Here is a 15,538-nt window from a genome sequence, read left to right as displayed (position 1 = left end):
TGAAAGCAAAGCTGTGGAGCCTTCAACAGATGTTTCCAGAAGACCTGGACCTTCCTCTCCTCTTTGCTGCCACCCAAAACAGCTTGTCACCCCCTGCCTAATTCGGTACATCTAAGATTATAAGGAGCCTGAATATTTTGGTTTGTAAATCTGACCTGAATTGCATCACTGCTTTTCTAACTAATCATGAGATTATTTCATGTGCACTTACAGCTGCACCTATTTATGCAGAATAAAAAGCATTTCATAGATTTAATTGTAATTTGGGTGCTCTGGACATAGTCACAGAACAGTGCCATGGTGACCTTCAATGGCCACATAACAACAGCATGGAGCACCCAGCTGCTTAAGAGCACCTGGCCATTTGAACAAAGACACGATCATGGAATGCCAGACATATTTGGCTTGGAAGGGACCTTCAAGGTCATCCAGTTCCACTCCCTGCCATGGGCAGGGACACCTTCCACTATCCCAGCTTGCTCCAAGCACTGTCCAACCTGGTTTTGGACACTTCCAGGAATGGGGCTTGGAGCTTCTTTGGGCCATCGGTGCCAAGGCCTCTCCAGCCTCACAGGGAAGAATTCCTTCCCAATATCCCATCTAACCCTGCCCTGTGGCAATGGGAAACCATTCCCCCTGCTCCTGTTCCTCCAGGCCCTTGTCCCCAGTCCCTCTCCAGCTCTCCTGGAGCTCCTTCAGGCTCTAAGGTCACCCTGGAGCCTTCTCTTCTCCAGGTGAACACTCCCAGCTCTCCCAGCCTGGCTCCAGCCCTTGGAGCTTCTCTGAGAACCCCTCTGGACTCTCTCCAGCAGCTCCATGTCCTGTTGATATTGGGGACCTCAGGGCTGAGGCAGCTCTGCAGGTGAGGTCTCAGAAGAGCAGGTCAGAGGGGAAGAATGCCCCCTCTCCCTGCTGCCCAGGTTATGGGAGAGTTCGGGGTTGCTGGCCCAACAGCTGCTCCCCAACAGCTGCTTGCACTGCCTTGCTGGAGGTACAACTTGGTCCCTTTCAGCTCCTCTGAGTTTTCAGACACCCATTTTCCACTTAAAATTCTTAACACACATTCAGTTAAATGCAGGGCATGCTTAAACTGACACCCATCACATACACAACCAGCTCCCAACAGCTCTCCAGAATTAAAGGAAGGCAAGAATCAGGTCAGTTGTTGACCAAGAAGTTGTCTCACATCTTTTATTTCCCTTCTGTTGCACAATTTCACATCAGATTTCTCCCAAAAGTGTGAATTAATTCGCTTTCTAACCCTTAGGGTAAAATGTCCTTGATCACAAATGGCTTAAAATTATAAAGATCTGTTAAAATAATGTCTATTAGCAAAGTCACTTGCTTAAGAATACCAACTGTATTGGTTAAATGAAGTTAATGAATTGAAAACATAATGGAATTTTTTTTTTTTTTTTTTTTTTTTTTTTGTGGAGGAATGTAAAACAGGCTTCACTAACAGATGTATTTACTTTGATAATAAGTTTTGTCTCACTGGATGAAAAACAGGGAAAAAATGCAGGGACTGGTGAAACACAGACAAGCAGGTGCTGGACACCAGCCTGATAAACAGATGGGATGGGATGGAAACCAGACAGGGATGCTTGTGGAGCTCAGCCACCGGCTTGTCTCTGGCATGATGGAAAGGGATGGAACCACCAACCAAGATGGATTTGAGAGAGTTAAATGAGTGGATGAGTCAAGGCATACTCCAATGGCCTTGGAGACCTGCAGTGAGTGGAGATGGAAAAAACCTGAATTCCTTGGATTATTTCAATAGAAGCAGGAAGACAGATGTGGCCCAGGAGAGTAGTTCCTTGCATGGATTAAGATGATACTCAGATTACAAACAGGATCAAGACAAAGATTTTTAACAACCCCCAAATTCTCCACAAAGATGTGACTGAAGTGCTCTGTTCCCACGTCTCCCACCAAACATCGGTCAAGTCACTCGATATTTAATGCATCTTTATTTTTTGTTTTGAATACCTGAACTGTGGCTTGCGAAACTTTCCTACCTCAATGTAACTGCAAAAATGCACATAACAATATATGAAAAAAAAGTGCAGAGTCTGGAGTTGAGGGGCATTCTGGGAAGGACAACAGCAACCCACAGCATGTTACTCTGCTGCCATTAAAATCCCACTTTTCCCTTTTTCAGCTACGTGCCCGCTGCATTTTGCCTTATCAAGAAGAGGATGGCTGGGCTGCACACATGCCCAATGCTCAAGACAGATCTGAATCAAAATAGTCCAATTACCACTACTACCACTGATGGCTCTATTGCTCTCATGGCCTTTTCCAAGGGTCCTCCCCATTGCTAAATGACAAGTGGAATTTTCCAGCTCACTGTTACCACAGGCTGTACGATGATTTCTCTGGAAACCCATGAAGTGCTGCTGGCTCCATTAATGCACCATCTCACTTCTGATAAAGTCTTTGGCAGCTGTTTTTGACAACAGCCCAAGACCTCAGCACAGAAGTGCAACCTTTCCTGTCTGTGCAGCCTTTTCCCTAAGTTTATCTACGGCCTAAAGCTTCTAAACCTTTGTGCTCACCCAAACTGTGCAGTCGTTTCAAGCACTGCATTAAAACATCATCCAGTGCTATAAAAGGAAAATGGATGGTTCCAGGAGGCAGCTCCATGGCAGATGAGCCACTGTGGCTCAGGAGATAAGAGGCAGCTGCCAGAGATGAATATAAACATTATTTATGGATGTGGTGTGGTTGATTGCCAGAGGTGCTGGAGCTGCAGCCAGAGAGGATGGCAGCTCCCCTGCAGGATCCCAAATCAAGCACGTTTGCCAACGGTGCCACAGCCACGAGAGGCAAAACAAAGTAGTCTTCCCCTGCAAAACAGATCTCCCCTTGACTGCCCTCTCCTTCATCTCAGAAAGAGCTGCAGCTCCAGAGACATGGGGATGTACTTGGATGTAAATACCATGGTCAGACACAACATGCAAACAATAAACCATGAGCTACTGAATGATGAGAAAAGCTGATGGCACGTTATGCTTTGTAGGGTCTTCCTGAAAAACCATGTGCTCATCCCATAATCCCTGTAACATCCTAACTATGGGCACTGACTACACACCAAGAATCCCTGGAGTTTGGCTCACAACTATTTAATTGCTCCTACCTTTGGCCCTCCTCAAGCAGATGCTGCTGCCACATACCTTGGATGTTCGTGGGTAAAATAAAGTAAAATGGAATCTTCTCTCTGCTGGGAAGAGAACTTGCTCAGCTGAAGATGACAGAACCAGCAGCTGCTGGCACACAGGAGACCCTGATTTTAATTGCTGCAATCCTACCTCCTCACTGGACTTCAGTGTTACATTTAACCTGTTACCTGATCTAGATCAAAAATTCACAGACTGTTTGAGTTGGGAGGGATCTTAAAGCCCATCCCATTCCAGCCCCTGCCATGGGCTGTGACACCTCCCACTAGGCGAGGTTACTCCAAGTATTGTCCAGTCTGGCCTTGGACACTTCCAGGAATGGGACAGCCACAGCTGCTCTGGGCTCTGTGCCAGAGCCTCACCACCCTCACAGGGAAGAATTCCTTCCCAATATCCCATCTAACCCTGCCCTTTTTCAGTTTGAAGCCATTTCCCCTTGTCTTGCTACTCCAGACCCTTGTAAAAACTCACTCTGGAGCCTTCCCTTTCAGGTATTAGAACACAGTCCTTGAATTCTCCAAGATCATCTAGCAGAATAATTATATGCAGGCAAGAATCAAAAAGTCTTGAATTTATTAAAAGAAACACAGAGTTGACAAAGTCAGTATTTCTGCCTAACTTTAAAATGGCACATTATTCCTGAGGGAAAAGCCCAACTCAACTCCTGAAGCAAAACAATCAAGAGAAGTCCTAAGAGAGGAAGTACAATATGAATAAACAGAGGTTTATTTACTGGGGGTTGCCACTTGCAGCTTCTTCAACACCGCAAGCTTCCAACTACTGGGAGAAGAGAAGGTTCCAGGGAGAGCTCAGAGCCCCTGCCAGGGCCTGAAGGGGCTCCAGGAGAGCTGGAGAGGGACTGGGGACAAGGGATGGAGGGCCAGAACACAGGGAATGGCTTCCACTGCCATAGGGCAGGGTTAGATGGGATATTGGGAAGGAATTCCTCCCTGTGAGGCTGGAGAGGCCTTGGCACAGGTTGCCAAGAGAAGCTGTGGCTGTCCCATCCCTGGAAGTGTTCCAGGCCAGGCTGGACAATACTTAGAGCAAACTGGGATAGTGGAGGGTGTCACTGCTCATGGCAGGGGGTAGAATGAGATGAGCTTTAAGGTCCCTCCTAACTCAAACCCATCTGTGATCCCATGATGTCCATCCACAAGTTGTCCCCACTTTGCAGTACCTTCTACCCAAAGCATGCCAGAATAAAAGACGCAGCTTTACCCAAATTACTGCAAAGATGAACAGAACCAGGAACAGTCAGTCTGGTATCAATTCATAACTTAAAGAGAATGTTTCAAGTGAGCTGCCAAGTGTCCAAACCACTGTTTCTAAAAAAAAAAAAGCCCCAAACCACAGGACTGTGTTTCCAATCAGCACACAAGAAGGCAGGAGCGTGCAGCCAGCCAGGAATGTGACATCACTGCAAATCCAACTAAGTCAGCCTCTCCATGTGCTCTGGGGCTGCAGCTCAGGGAAAGGGAAGAGAACAGGCTCAGCTTGGAAAATAAAACTCCAGTCTTAGCTCTGAAGCCTCCAAAATACCAAAGGGAAGGATCCCTTCAGGCCAACTCTGCCCATTCAAGACTATTAAAGGGGGTGACAGTTGTCACAGCAGGACCCTAAGGGCACAAATCTCTCAGAAGCCAGGCTGTGATCATGGAATGATCACACTCACTTTCCACGAAAGGCATTTCTGCATGGAGTTGTCATCTCCACATACTCCAACACTGATGAAAGGGATAGGCAAATGTCAGCCCCTGTGCCAAGCACAGAAAGTGAAACATTACGGAATGGAGCAGACACACATGGGAACCTCATCAAAGCTCAAAACCCATCCCAAATTTAAATCTCAAGCTTTTTACATGGAATCCCAGACAGTTTGGGCTGAAAGGGACCTTAAAGCCCATGGGCAAGGGCCTTAAAGCCCCATCCAGCCTGGCCTTGGACATTTCCAGGGATGTAGCATCTACCATCTCTCTTGCAATCTGAAGACTGGTACATCCAATCTGTTCTTCTTGATGGTGTAAAGAAGCAAGGACATGCCAAAATGACATTATGCAAACCTTTTTGTGAGAGCCTGTGGAACAGAGTCTTTTCCAGACAAATTCCACTGAAAATTTCAGTGTACCAAGCTATGAAAAAACCCACAGGCATCTGAAGAATAAAATAGCTACTGTGTCCATCAGGAAAGGCAGCTGCCCATGAGCTACAGAGGTCGTGGTAGGAGATCAATGTCTCCAAATCCTCAAACCCTCAATGGCTCCATCCATTGGAGCCAAATATAATGCTCCTTTGTTAAATACACAGGAATAACCAGCCCACTGATCCCCAAGAGTCCAGTGAGTCATGAGTGGGGATTATCAGACATCAGGAGTCTTTGTGAAGTCCCAAAATGTCAAATGAATCCCATTCTTCCCTCCTGATTCAGACAGATCTGAATTCAAGTCACTCCTCCTACTCCTACCCCCTGGCCTACTCCTGAGGCCAGGAGAAGGCCTCTTACCATGGGGAGGTTCAAGTTGGAGCATCTCAAATTCTGCTCTGTGAGCACTGAACCTGCTCCCAGAGTGAGGTCACTGATGGATAAAATTTAGTGGTCAGGATTCTGATGATGTAAGGAGGCAAACAAAAAACATGGGAGGTGCTCATCTTAACACAATTCACAGGTTCTTCCAAAATGATTTTGTCATGGAGATCACATCAACTATTCTCAAAGAAGCCTTGCCCTCCTTTGTCTTCCCCCACAGCCACCACACCCTGATCTTTCCTTTCTTCTTCTGATATTGGTGATAAACCTTTCTAAGGGGACACCTGAGATTTGGGAGCAGCCATATCACCTTGAAAGCACTTGAGAAACTCATGCTGAGCCACTCTAGTTCAACTCAACAGAAAGAGCATCAAGCACACTCCCAGCAGTGTCAATACACTACAGATGTTGGGCAGCAGGTCAGGGGAGGGAATTTTGCTCCTCTGCCCTGCTCAGGTGAGACCCCACCTGCAGACCTGCCCCAGCCCTGGAGCCCAGGAAAGACGTGGAGAGAGCCCAGAGGAGGCACCAGGATGATCAGAGGAATGGAGAAGCTCTGGTGTGAAGAAAGGCTGAGAGAACTGAGATTGTTCAGCCTGAAGAAGAGAAGGCTCCAGTGCCTAAAGGGGCTCCAGGAGAGCTGGAGAGGGACGTGGGACAAGGGTCTGAAGGGACAAGGCAAGAGGGAATGGCTTCAAACTGACAGACAGTAGGATTAGATGGGATATTGGGAAGAAATTGTTGGCTGTGAGGGTGGTGAGGCCCTGGCACAAGTTGATCAGAGCAGCTGTGGCTGCCCCATCACTGGAAGTGCTCCAGGCCAGGTTGGATGGGGCTTGGAACAACCTGGTCCAGTGGTAAGTGTCCCTGCCCATGGCAGGGTCTGGAACAAGATCATCTTTAGGGCCCCTTCCAATCCAGCCCACTTATTACTCTAAGGACCTCCAGCAGAAGGGTACTTACAGCTCAGTTCCAAACTTTTCTAGCCACTTTTTCAAGTCTGTGCCCAAGATGGAGGAAAAAAGTAGAAACACCACATTGATTAAATGTCCATCACAAAGACCCAGAGAGCCCTTGAGTGTCCTTTCACCTTTGCACAAAGGCAACACTTCACTTCTAAAGGTTAAAGCTCAGAAACAATTACTGAGCTTAAACACACCCTTAGTGGGAGAATAGATACTTTTTTTTTTTTTCTCCCTGGAAAAAGGAGGGGAAATATATCCAGCTGCCCCTAGTGAGAACATGATGTGTTTAGTTATTTGTGACACAACAGGCTGCTCCTGAGATGCTATTCAAGGTGCTCTAAATTCTTACACAACCCTACAAGAAGAGGGAATGGAGGGACCAAGTGTGCTGTGATGATCAGCGTTCCTAATCTGGGGGATACAAGAAGATTAGAGGCAGAAATAGCCAAAACAAGTAGTTCAGCAGAACAGAACTTACGTATTTTGAAGAATACAAGAGGAAAAGATTAGTTTCTCTCTACCAGCCACAGCATAGAATTCAGAATTCCTGAAAATCCCATTTAGATCCCATAGAACTAGATGGGAGTCTGAGAGAAGCTGATGGGTTTGTGGCTGCTCCAAAGCATCACACAAGGGCCCAGATTGTGAAGGATCTGAGGAAACGTTATTGGGAATCTCCTGTGGAGATCTGCAGCTTCTGCCATACAAGAACCACCACTAACACAGCCACTCAAGAAGGCAATAAAAATTTCCTGGAGTCTTGGGTCAGTGCTCTGCTGTGGAATCAGTGCTCCAGCTTAAGGAATGCTGTCTGGAGATGAAAACCTGCACCACACACACACTCAGCAATGCACAGCTCTGCTTCAGACAACTCTCACACAACCACAAGTCATTAAAGCACTTACAAACCATCAGAATAAAGTGCAAACCTGCCTTCCAGGAATGGAATAGAAGAAAAGTCAATCATTTCCTAGATTAGGACACCCATTAGCTTCTCCTACATTATTTTAACATAAATAAATAAAAACTGAAAGAAACTCTGAGTGTGCACCTCAAAATATTGAAAACCATTCCAAGAGTTTCCTTTTAATAACAAACATCATGTACTGACCTCTGCCAGTTTGTATGGTAAGATCAGCTTCTCTCCCACTGTCACTGTCTTTCTGGTCACCAGGGCCTCAAACAGCATCTCTTCTTTCACCTAAAACAAAAGTACAGATGTTAATGACTATTCTAGTGATCTCTATTTTTTTTTTTTTTAAACCAGTTAAAAAATGCTAGCATTTAAACTTTAAAAGAATAAAATTCAGTGTAAACACATTCAAATTTCAAAATTTAAGTAAAAAAAAACCAACAACCCACTTTTGCCAGCCTTTGCAGAGTTAACTTCAATGGGTAGAAACATGCCATCGGGAGGAGCCAACTCAGCACATAAATCCAGCATCAGAAACCTAACACCAGGGTATTCAAAGGAGCCTGATTTTCTGCATTCAGGCATCCCAGTTGTAGCAATTTCCCATTGCTTTCCTTATTCCCGGTGAGGCTCCTCCCCCCCACATTTTCTCTTGGCAAAATAAGTCAACTTTCTAGTGCTGTCATGATGAAATCACACAAATTACTCTAGAATAAGCCAAGCAGTATCGTGAGTTTTAGAGACATGCAAGTGAAAGAGGGGGTTTTTCCTGCTTTTAAGAGAGGGGAGGAGTCAGAAGGAGGAAGAAACCCTTGGAAAAGCACCTGATATTTACTCTGCTATTGGCACTGGATGTTTACTCCCTAAAGCCCCAGTTCCTGGAGAGGTGACAGTCTCTAATCAGCCCTCACAGGTCTGCAGAACAAAACTCAGTTGTGCAAACACAGACACTCAGCAAAGAAAAAAATGGTGCCTGACAAATTAAGTGGTGTCTGCAGCTGTTGGAGAAAAGCCACTTTCCCAATCAGCTTCAAGACCCTCTTACTTTGAGGAATTTAGAAGGTGTCCTCCCAAAATACATCAGTTAGACCTAAAGACTGAGTTGTTGACTGATCTTCACTAAATTTCCAAGTCAAAAAAGACATCATGAGTCTGGGTGAAAACCTTGGAGCCCAGAATTAATGGATGGGGATTGCTACAGAGAAGCTGCACTGAAATCTCTCTACAAACTGCATATCCTGCCTGAAGGACTCCATGCAGGCACCAGACCTCCTCTGGACATCTCTGATCAAAATCCACATTCCTGAAGCCATCCAAGGCCATATTTTTATCACAGGGAAACAATTCATGATTTGACAAGGAAAATAGGAAACGTAGAGGTCTAACAATTGGACTCAACAATCTTAGAAGTCTTTTCCAACCAGAACAATTCCATCTATGTACTTTGACTTAAGGGTTTAATCCATGAATTAGTATGAAGAGGAAATGCAAATAAGACAGTGGAAGGTCAGAAATCTCACAAACCATAGCCATAATGATGCCCTTCTGTACAAAATTCTCCTTCTGACAAAACTACTATTATCAGAGTCTCCCTGATAAAATCCAGGGAGTTTTTATGTTATATCAAAATTCTTCCTGCAGCAAGAACTTGTCACTGTGGAAATCAGAACACATCAAGTCACCTGTATATGATGTCACCTGCCAGCAAGGTCTCTATCACTGGAAATGACACTTCAAGGTTCATTTCTTTAGTGCTCAGCACTACTCAGGAGCCCCCAGTTCCTACAGTCCGATTTTACCTTTCAAAATCAAGCAGGGAAAAAAACAATCTTCTGGTTCATTCAGGGATCCACAGCAAGATTTCACATTTGGTTTCTATTCCTCTACAATCACCAAAATATGTGATTTCGTAATTTTCGGCTCCGCGGACGTTTTTCCAGCAGCTCTCAGCCGCAGGACCATCGGCTGCTCTCCCTCAACTGCACAACTTGGAACAAAAGTGAGTTTCACACCATCCATTATCCCACTTCAGGGATGCTGCAAAGCCACAGCCAGCATGCTGGCTTTTTTTAATTATCCAAGGCAGCAAGGCGGAGGGGTGTCAGATGGTTCCTAATCAAAACAGTCCAAAGAAATATTCCTCAACAACATAAACACTTCCAAATCCCACATTTGTCAGCAAACACAGGGATTTGGAGCAATTTAAACAACCACCCACGCCATCCCTCACCATCCCCATCTCATGGTCACTCTGGTTCTTTCTCTCCCTGCTCTCTGGATTAAGGGAACCTGTGGATGTGCATCTTTCATCTCCTGACCTAGGGAGATCCCATTGAATCATCTTGTACAAAAACACTCCTGGCAAGGATAGGAATCCCTGCATCTCCCCAGGCCCCTGCCTGCAATTACCACCCAGTGGAGCTTGATCTCCATTCCTTCATCGCCTCTGATGAGCACCACGGGTGCAACCAAATCATCCTAATCTGCATTCAAGGTCACAGCATGAAAGTAGCTGACTCCTGATGCCAGGGAGGAGCCACTGGGGCTTTCTAAAGATAAACTCAGCACGTGCTGATGACTAAGGACATGGAGATATTTGCAGCTTCCCCACATCCTACACTTCCTCCCCCAGTAAGTGTGAAACACTGAAACAGGGACACCCATTGGTGCAGAGTGGCAAAGAGGAGAACATCACTTATTCCTTTACTTTGTGCCCTAGGAGTTTCACTCTTGGGTTACATTTCATGGACTTTTGCTTGCTGGTGCTAAAGGGCATGGCCTGCTCTCCCTCTTAAACACAGCCTGCAGGAGTTTAGATCTTAATTACAGAGACAAAATGCAGATTTAAGACTCTGTTGCCACAAGTGGGCCCAGAGATGGCTGGAGGCCTCAAGTCCATGAGGCAGTGAGGGGTGACCAGCAGTGCCACAGCTGGGAATGTCAGCAGAGCACAGCAGGAGCAGGGAGCCAGCAAGGGCTGCGCTGGAGCCAAGACAGGCAGAGACTGCTCCTCCAGTAATTCTGGGGTATTATGTTAGAGCAGCTGAAGAAAAATGAACCATTTCCAGCTGGAGAACAAGAAAACATCAGGTTTTGCCTCTCCTTCCATATTTGAGAAAGGGATTACAGTGCTGAGGGCTCACTCTAAAGATGCCTTGTGTGGAGTAACTGAAAATAAATTCAGATTTCTATCAGCTCTTCTTGGAAAAGAGCTGGACCTTTTCCTCAGACTTTCTTTCAAATAACCAGAGAGTTAAAAGGATGAGAGGGAATGGCTGAGGAGGAGATGTGTTAGGCTGTGTTGGGAGGTTTAGGTTCTTCCCCCAGAGGGTGGTGGGGCACTGAACAGGCTCCCCAGGGAATGGTCAGGGTCCCAAGGTTGCCACAGCTCAGGGAGCATTTGCACAATGCTCTCAGGCACAAGGTGGGATTGTTGCAGTGTCAGTGCAGGGCTGTGTTTGTGAAGTTACACTCATTGGTATTTGTGGATCCCTTCCAACTCAGCATATCCTATGATTCGCTGAAGTTTTCTGACTCTAATTCTGGCTCAAAATTTTGCATTCAATGATGATATCCCAACTCATTGCAGAGATGTTGGACCAGATGAACTTTGGAGGTCACTTCCAACCCTCATCATTCTGTGATTCTACAAAGCATCATCTGAAAAACAAATCCAGAAGAAAACGCTGGAAGCAAGCACTGTCTGCTCCATAATCCTCACCCCCTCCCCAATTAATTTCCAAGACATTTATCACAGGAGGAGCCCCAGTGCCTGTGGGATTCCTCTGGGAAGCTGAAGGCCATTTTTTAGTGGAAGAGGAACTTGAGCACATAAATCTCCTGAAGAGGCCAACTTCAGCTCTAAACACAAATGTGCACTGGGAGATCTGGCAAAACTAATTTAGGGCACTTGATAACTTGTATTTATCTTTATTTGCATTGAGGTTAGGTATTGCATTGGTAACCTAAAACTAAAAGCTGAATACAAAACTGCTCCACTGAGCAAAGACAGAATTTATCTCCTTCTTCAATGCTCCATCCATGGAAATAATTTCCCATTTTAGTAAACACACACAATTAAAATGTTCCTATTGTTCCAATGGAACACAAAAAGTCTCTTTTAAGGTCCGCTAGATAATCTCTAATATATTATTTTTGTTAATAAGCCCACAAATGAGCTTTTCCAAGCTTTTTCCCCAGAAACACAAAGGTTTTTACACAACCCTCTATGATTTCTGCCCAGGCCCTGGGATATTTGCAGTGCTTGCACAGGACTCCATGTCTGCTTGATCCATCAGGCAGCCTTGACATCACTCCCCAGCACAGCATTTCAGCAGAGTTTAAACAAAGGCCCTGAAAAATCTGCCAAAAGCATCACATAATCCACACGCTATGTCTATTCCTGAAAAAAAAATGGAATCAGGATTTTACTGTAAATGAAACAATGATCTGTAGAGTCTGGCCAAAATCCTATATTGCAGTTTCACAAATGCTGCTCTAGATGGTTTAATAAAGCAAAAAACATATTGGATGGGGTTGTTAATGTCTAAGAAAAAGCAAATCCATTGCAGATCATCATCTCCTCCCAGATTCCTTAAAAAAAAAAATCACTGTATTAGCTTCATTTTATAGGGACACAAATCCCGTTACACAGAGGGAGGATAGTGGTGCAGTGGTGTTGCATTAACTGGTGCAGCAGGGAAATTCCTCCAGTTAGAGATCCTGACACAAACCAACCAGCTCATGAGAATTCGTGCCAGATTCCCCTTTGCAGTGGGAGAAGACCCTAATTTTGCCTAAGTTTTGAATTTCAGCCAGGCTGGTGGTTCCCCTCCTGCCCTTGGAGACCTCATCCCTGTGGGAGCCATGCTGGGGCACCTCTGCATCCCCTCTTGGCTGTTTCAGAGATGGCCAACACGGCTCCAGTTGGATTTTTTCTTTCTCTTTTCCATGTCAAATTCTTGACTGAACAAATCCAATGAGTCATTTGAGTATAAAGATCAACCCAGAAGTTCCCCCAAGGTAAGGAAGTATCAGATCACAGTTTCTTCCATCCCTTTGCTGTGCTCTGAAGGGTCCCACCAAACAGCCAGTGACCACAGGAAAGGAAGTTCAACTCTCTCTCTAGCTCATATTACTTTTATTCTGAGATGACTTTTCAGTTATTAGTGTCTAATGCCAAGATCTGGAGAGAGGATTAACAACTTTTTCAAGCCAATTCATAATATAAGCAACAATGGGAAAAGCAAAACTGTTCAGTGACCACAAAAAAGTATTAAAAATAATTACCCAAATGAGACAAAGTACAAAGTGTCAAATGTTTTAACCAATATTTTAAATCTCTGGCTAAGTAGAATTCATTGCACTTAATGTGGAGAGCTGTAATGAATAAGAAGTGGTGCCTGCTCTTTGTAATGATGCTTCATCTGTTTGAACCCTTTGGTTCTTCCTTTGGATCAAACCTGAATAAGCAGCAACATCTGTTGAGGTCTGCAAAGAGAAATGTGGCATTTCATAAAGATAAATTAACTCTGAAAATGAGATTATTGGCTTTATTTCAGCTGATTTCAGTGGGTCTGTTGAAAGGTTTACACTTGGAGGCAGCAAATGCTTCCAGTTCCATGGATCAATTATCACCTAAATGCAACTTAAGGGACAAACAACAGCACTTACCCAAACCCATTGATGCATTTCATCAGATCCTACCTCAGTGCAGCAAGCATTGTCCCAATCTAATTAAAAAGCATTTTATGTTCTAGATGGTCATTTAATTTGCAAAAAGAATTACCAAGATGAACAGAAATCTATCAATTTGCTTAGCTACATCGGATCCTCGTGGTTTGTTTGCTTGTTTTTTCAAATGGTGAAAAATAAATGTACTTATTGATTTTTACATCTTGTTGACAGTACCTGGGGGTCCTGCTCCAGCCCATGGCATTGAGGCACCATTGGATTGACATGGCTCAGCCAATGCCTCATTTCACATAATCATGTGTAAAAACCACCCCACGACCTCCCCATGTGCAGATGTTGCAAAAGGGTTTGTTTGCAAAGGCAAAGACCCAAAGCCTGGAACTTCTTCAGCTCTCTAAGTTGATCTCTTACTCAAAACTTAAAAAAAAAAAAAATTACTTAACTGACTTGGCCACATTTAACAGGGTAAAATCAACAACATTCTCCTCTCCACTTATATTTTCCTTCTGTTTATTTCTGCAGTCTCCAAGGCCAAGATGCAAAGAGCATCCAGCTGCTCAAACCATATTTTACAGAAGCTTTCCCCTCCCAAAGTTCAAAGCATTAATGAAGTGCTATGAAAATCCCTGAGAGCCAATTCCCCAGTTCTGTAGGTAGGGAGATAGCACAACAGTTACTTAATGGAATGGATGGGAAGAGCACCACGTGTAATACAAAAGGCCAAGCTGCCTTCTGATTCTACCATAAAATCAGCAAAAATTCACCTTCCAGACTATTCAAGAAGTACAAAAGGGTAAAGACAATTGTTGCTATAATCAACTACAAGAAAAACATTTCCGTTGCAAGAGGTTTAAAGCATTTCAAGAGAAGTGAGACAGCAAGGGGAAGTTCTAGCCACCTCAATCCATGTCAGGAGGTTTTTGAGCTCAGCCCTTGAAGGCTGAAGGCCAGCAGGACATGTTGGCTCATTCAAGACTTTACTCATGAAAAGAAGTACTACAATACAACACAAAACCTGCTTGGGCTGACAGAGAAGATCTCCTAAGAACTCATTTAAATGCTTTTGCACTGATTTACAGAGCTGGTGTGGCCTGGGCCAGCTAGGTGGAGACCTACAAACCCTCCCCAAGGACACCAGCACAGCAGTGGCTCACAGAGGCCAAGGTATCAGGTCCTAAACAACAGATAATCAACAGTTGCACCAAAGAACTCCATATCAGGCCCATAAATAGGGACTAGAGGGGTGAGATGGGCCTACAGATTCCCTTGTGGAATCTGGTGGGGAATAAAAGACAAAAAACACAGTGAGGGAGCTCAGCACTTCCTCCAGCAGGCACAGAACAAAAACATGGGGCTAGGGTTGTACAACTGCTCGAGCTCCTCAGACAGACTTTGGAACGGATTTGAGGAGCACCAGCTGATGGCTGGCAATTAAGACACTGCCATGGTGGGCAGCAGGTTTGCTTTGCATCTAGACCCTTTCACATTTCATCACAGAAACAGGATTTTCAGTCAATGAAACCTGAAGCTGAAGAGTAGGGGCAAAACCCCTCCATGAAAAACCTCTTTAGAAAAGCTCCTGTACCTTTTCCCTGGCAAACATGAACAGCCCATAAGAATGGAAACACACAAGAAGTTACTCTTTGGTGAAACTGGAAATAAATTGAGCATGTTTTATCTCCTAAATCAGAGGTTGCTTGTTTGGTGTGAAAGATTCAGAAGAGAAAGCAGAGCTTACCTCCAGCAGCTCTGACACGACAGGAAGTATCTCAGGGTTACAGATATCGATGGAGTCATCCCGGTATGTCTTCTTTTTGTAGCAGATGTTCCCCAGATGCAGGATTGCCGACAGCAGAGAGAAAATTCTAAACAGAGAGAATTCATTTTCACTCAGTTTTTAATAAAGTGAATGAAGAAGCAAATTTTGCCCCCAAGGGCCATGTCCCTCTTTGGCTCATTCTTCTAATTTTCAATCCAAAGCATCCACTTTGCCTCATGTCAAAAAGATTTTTATTTAGTCAAGTACCAAACTTGAATCCACACTGTTTCCTTGAAAATTATTCAACACATCAAACCCACAGTTATAAAATTACATCCCATGTTTTAAGAAAAATAGAAAACCTCCAGTAATCTTGGTATTCAGATTAAATATTTATCATACAATTGCCAAGGGGTGGAGTGGGCATGGCCATGCAGGTGATCCCTCTTAGTCCCCTGGGACACACGTTTTTGTCACCTTTTTGGATGTAGTCCCAGCCAG

General features: G+C 44.6%; 1 protein-coding gene across 10 annotated transcripts in view; it reads right to left on the bottom strand.

The window, feature by feature from the left end:
- MYO9A (myosin IXA) overlaps positions 1-15,538 on the bottom strand; it is a 172,894-nt gene that overhangs the window by 81,744 nt on the left and 75,612 nt on the right. For all 10 annotated transcript variants that reach the window (XM_085588568.1, XM_085588569.1, XM_085588565.1 and 7 more), the window contains 2 exons: positions 15,017-15,143; positions 7,783-7,872 (listed from right to left, as the gene is read on the bottom strand). In XM_085588568.1, coding sequence (XP_085444694.1) covers positions 7,783-7,872; positions 15,017-15,143 — 217 coding nt within the window. The remainder of the gene's footprint in view (positions 1-7,782; positions 7,873-15,016; positions 15,144-15,538) is intronic.

Source organism: Lonchura striata, chromosome 10, assembly GCF_050655825.1.
Source record: "Lonchura striata isolate lonStrDom1 chromosome 10, ASM5065582v1, whole genome shotgun sequence".
NCBI lineage: Eukaryota > Metazoa > Chordata > Aves > Passeriformes > Estrildidae > Lonchura > Lonchura striata.
Note: the sequence above shows the minus strand (reverse complement) of the source record. Positions and strands in the feature narration are given on the sequence as shown.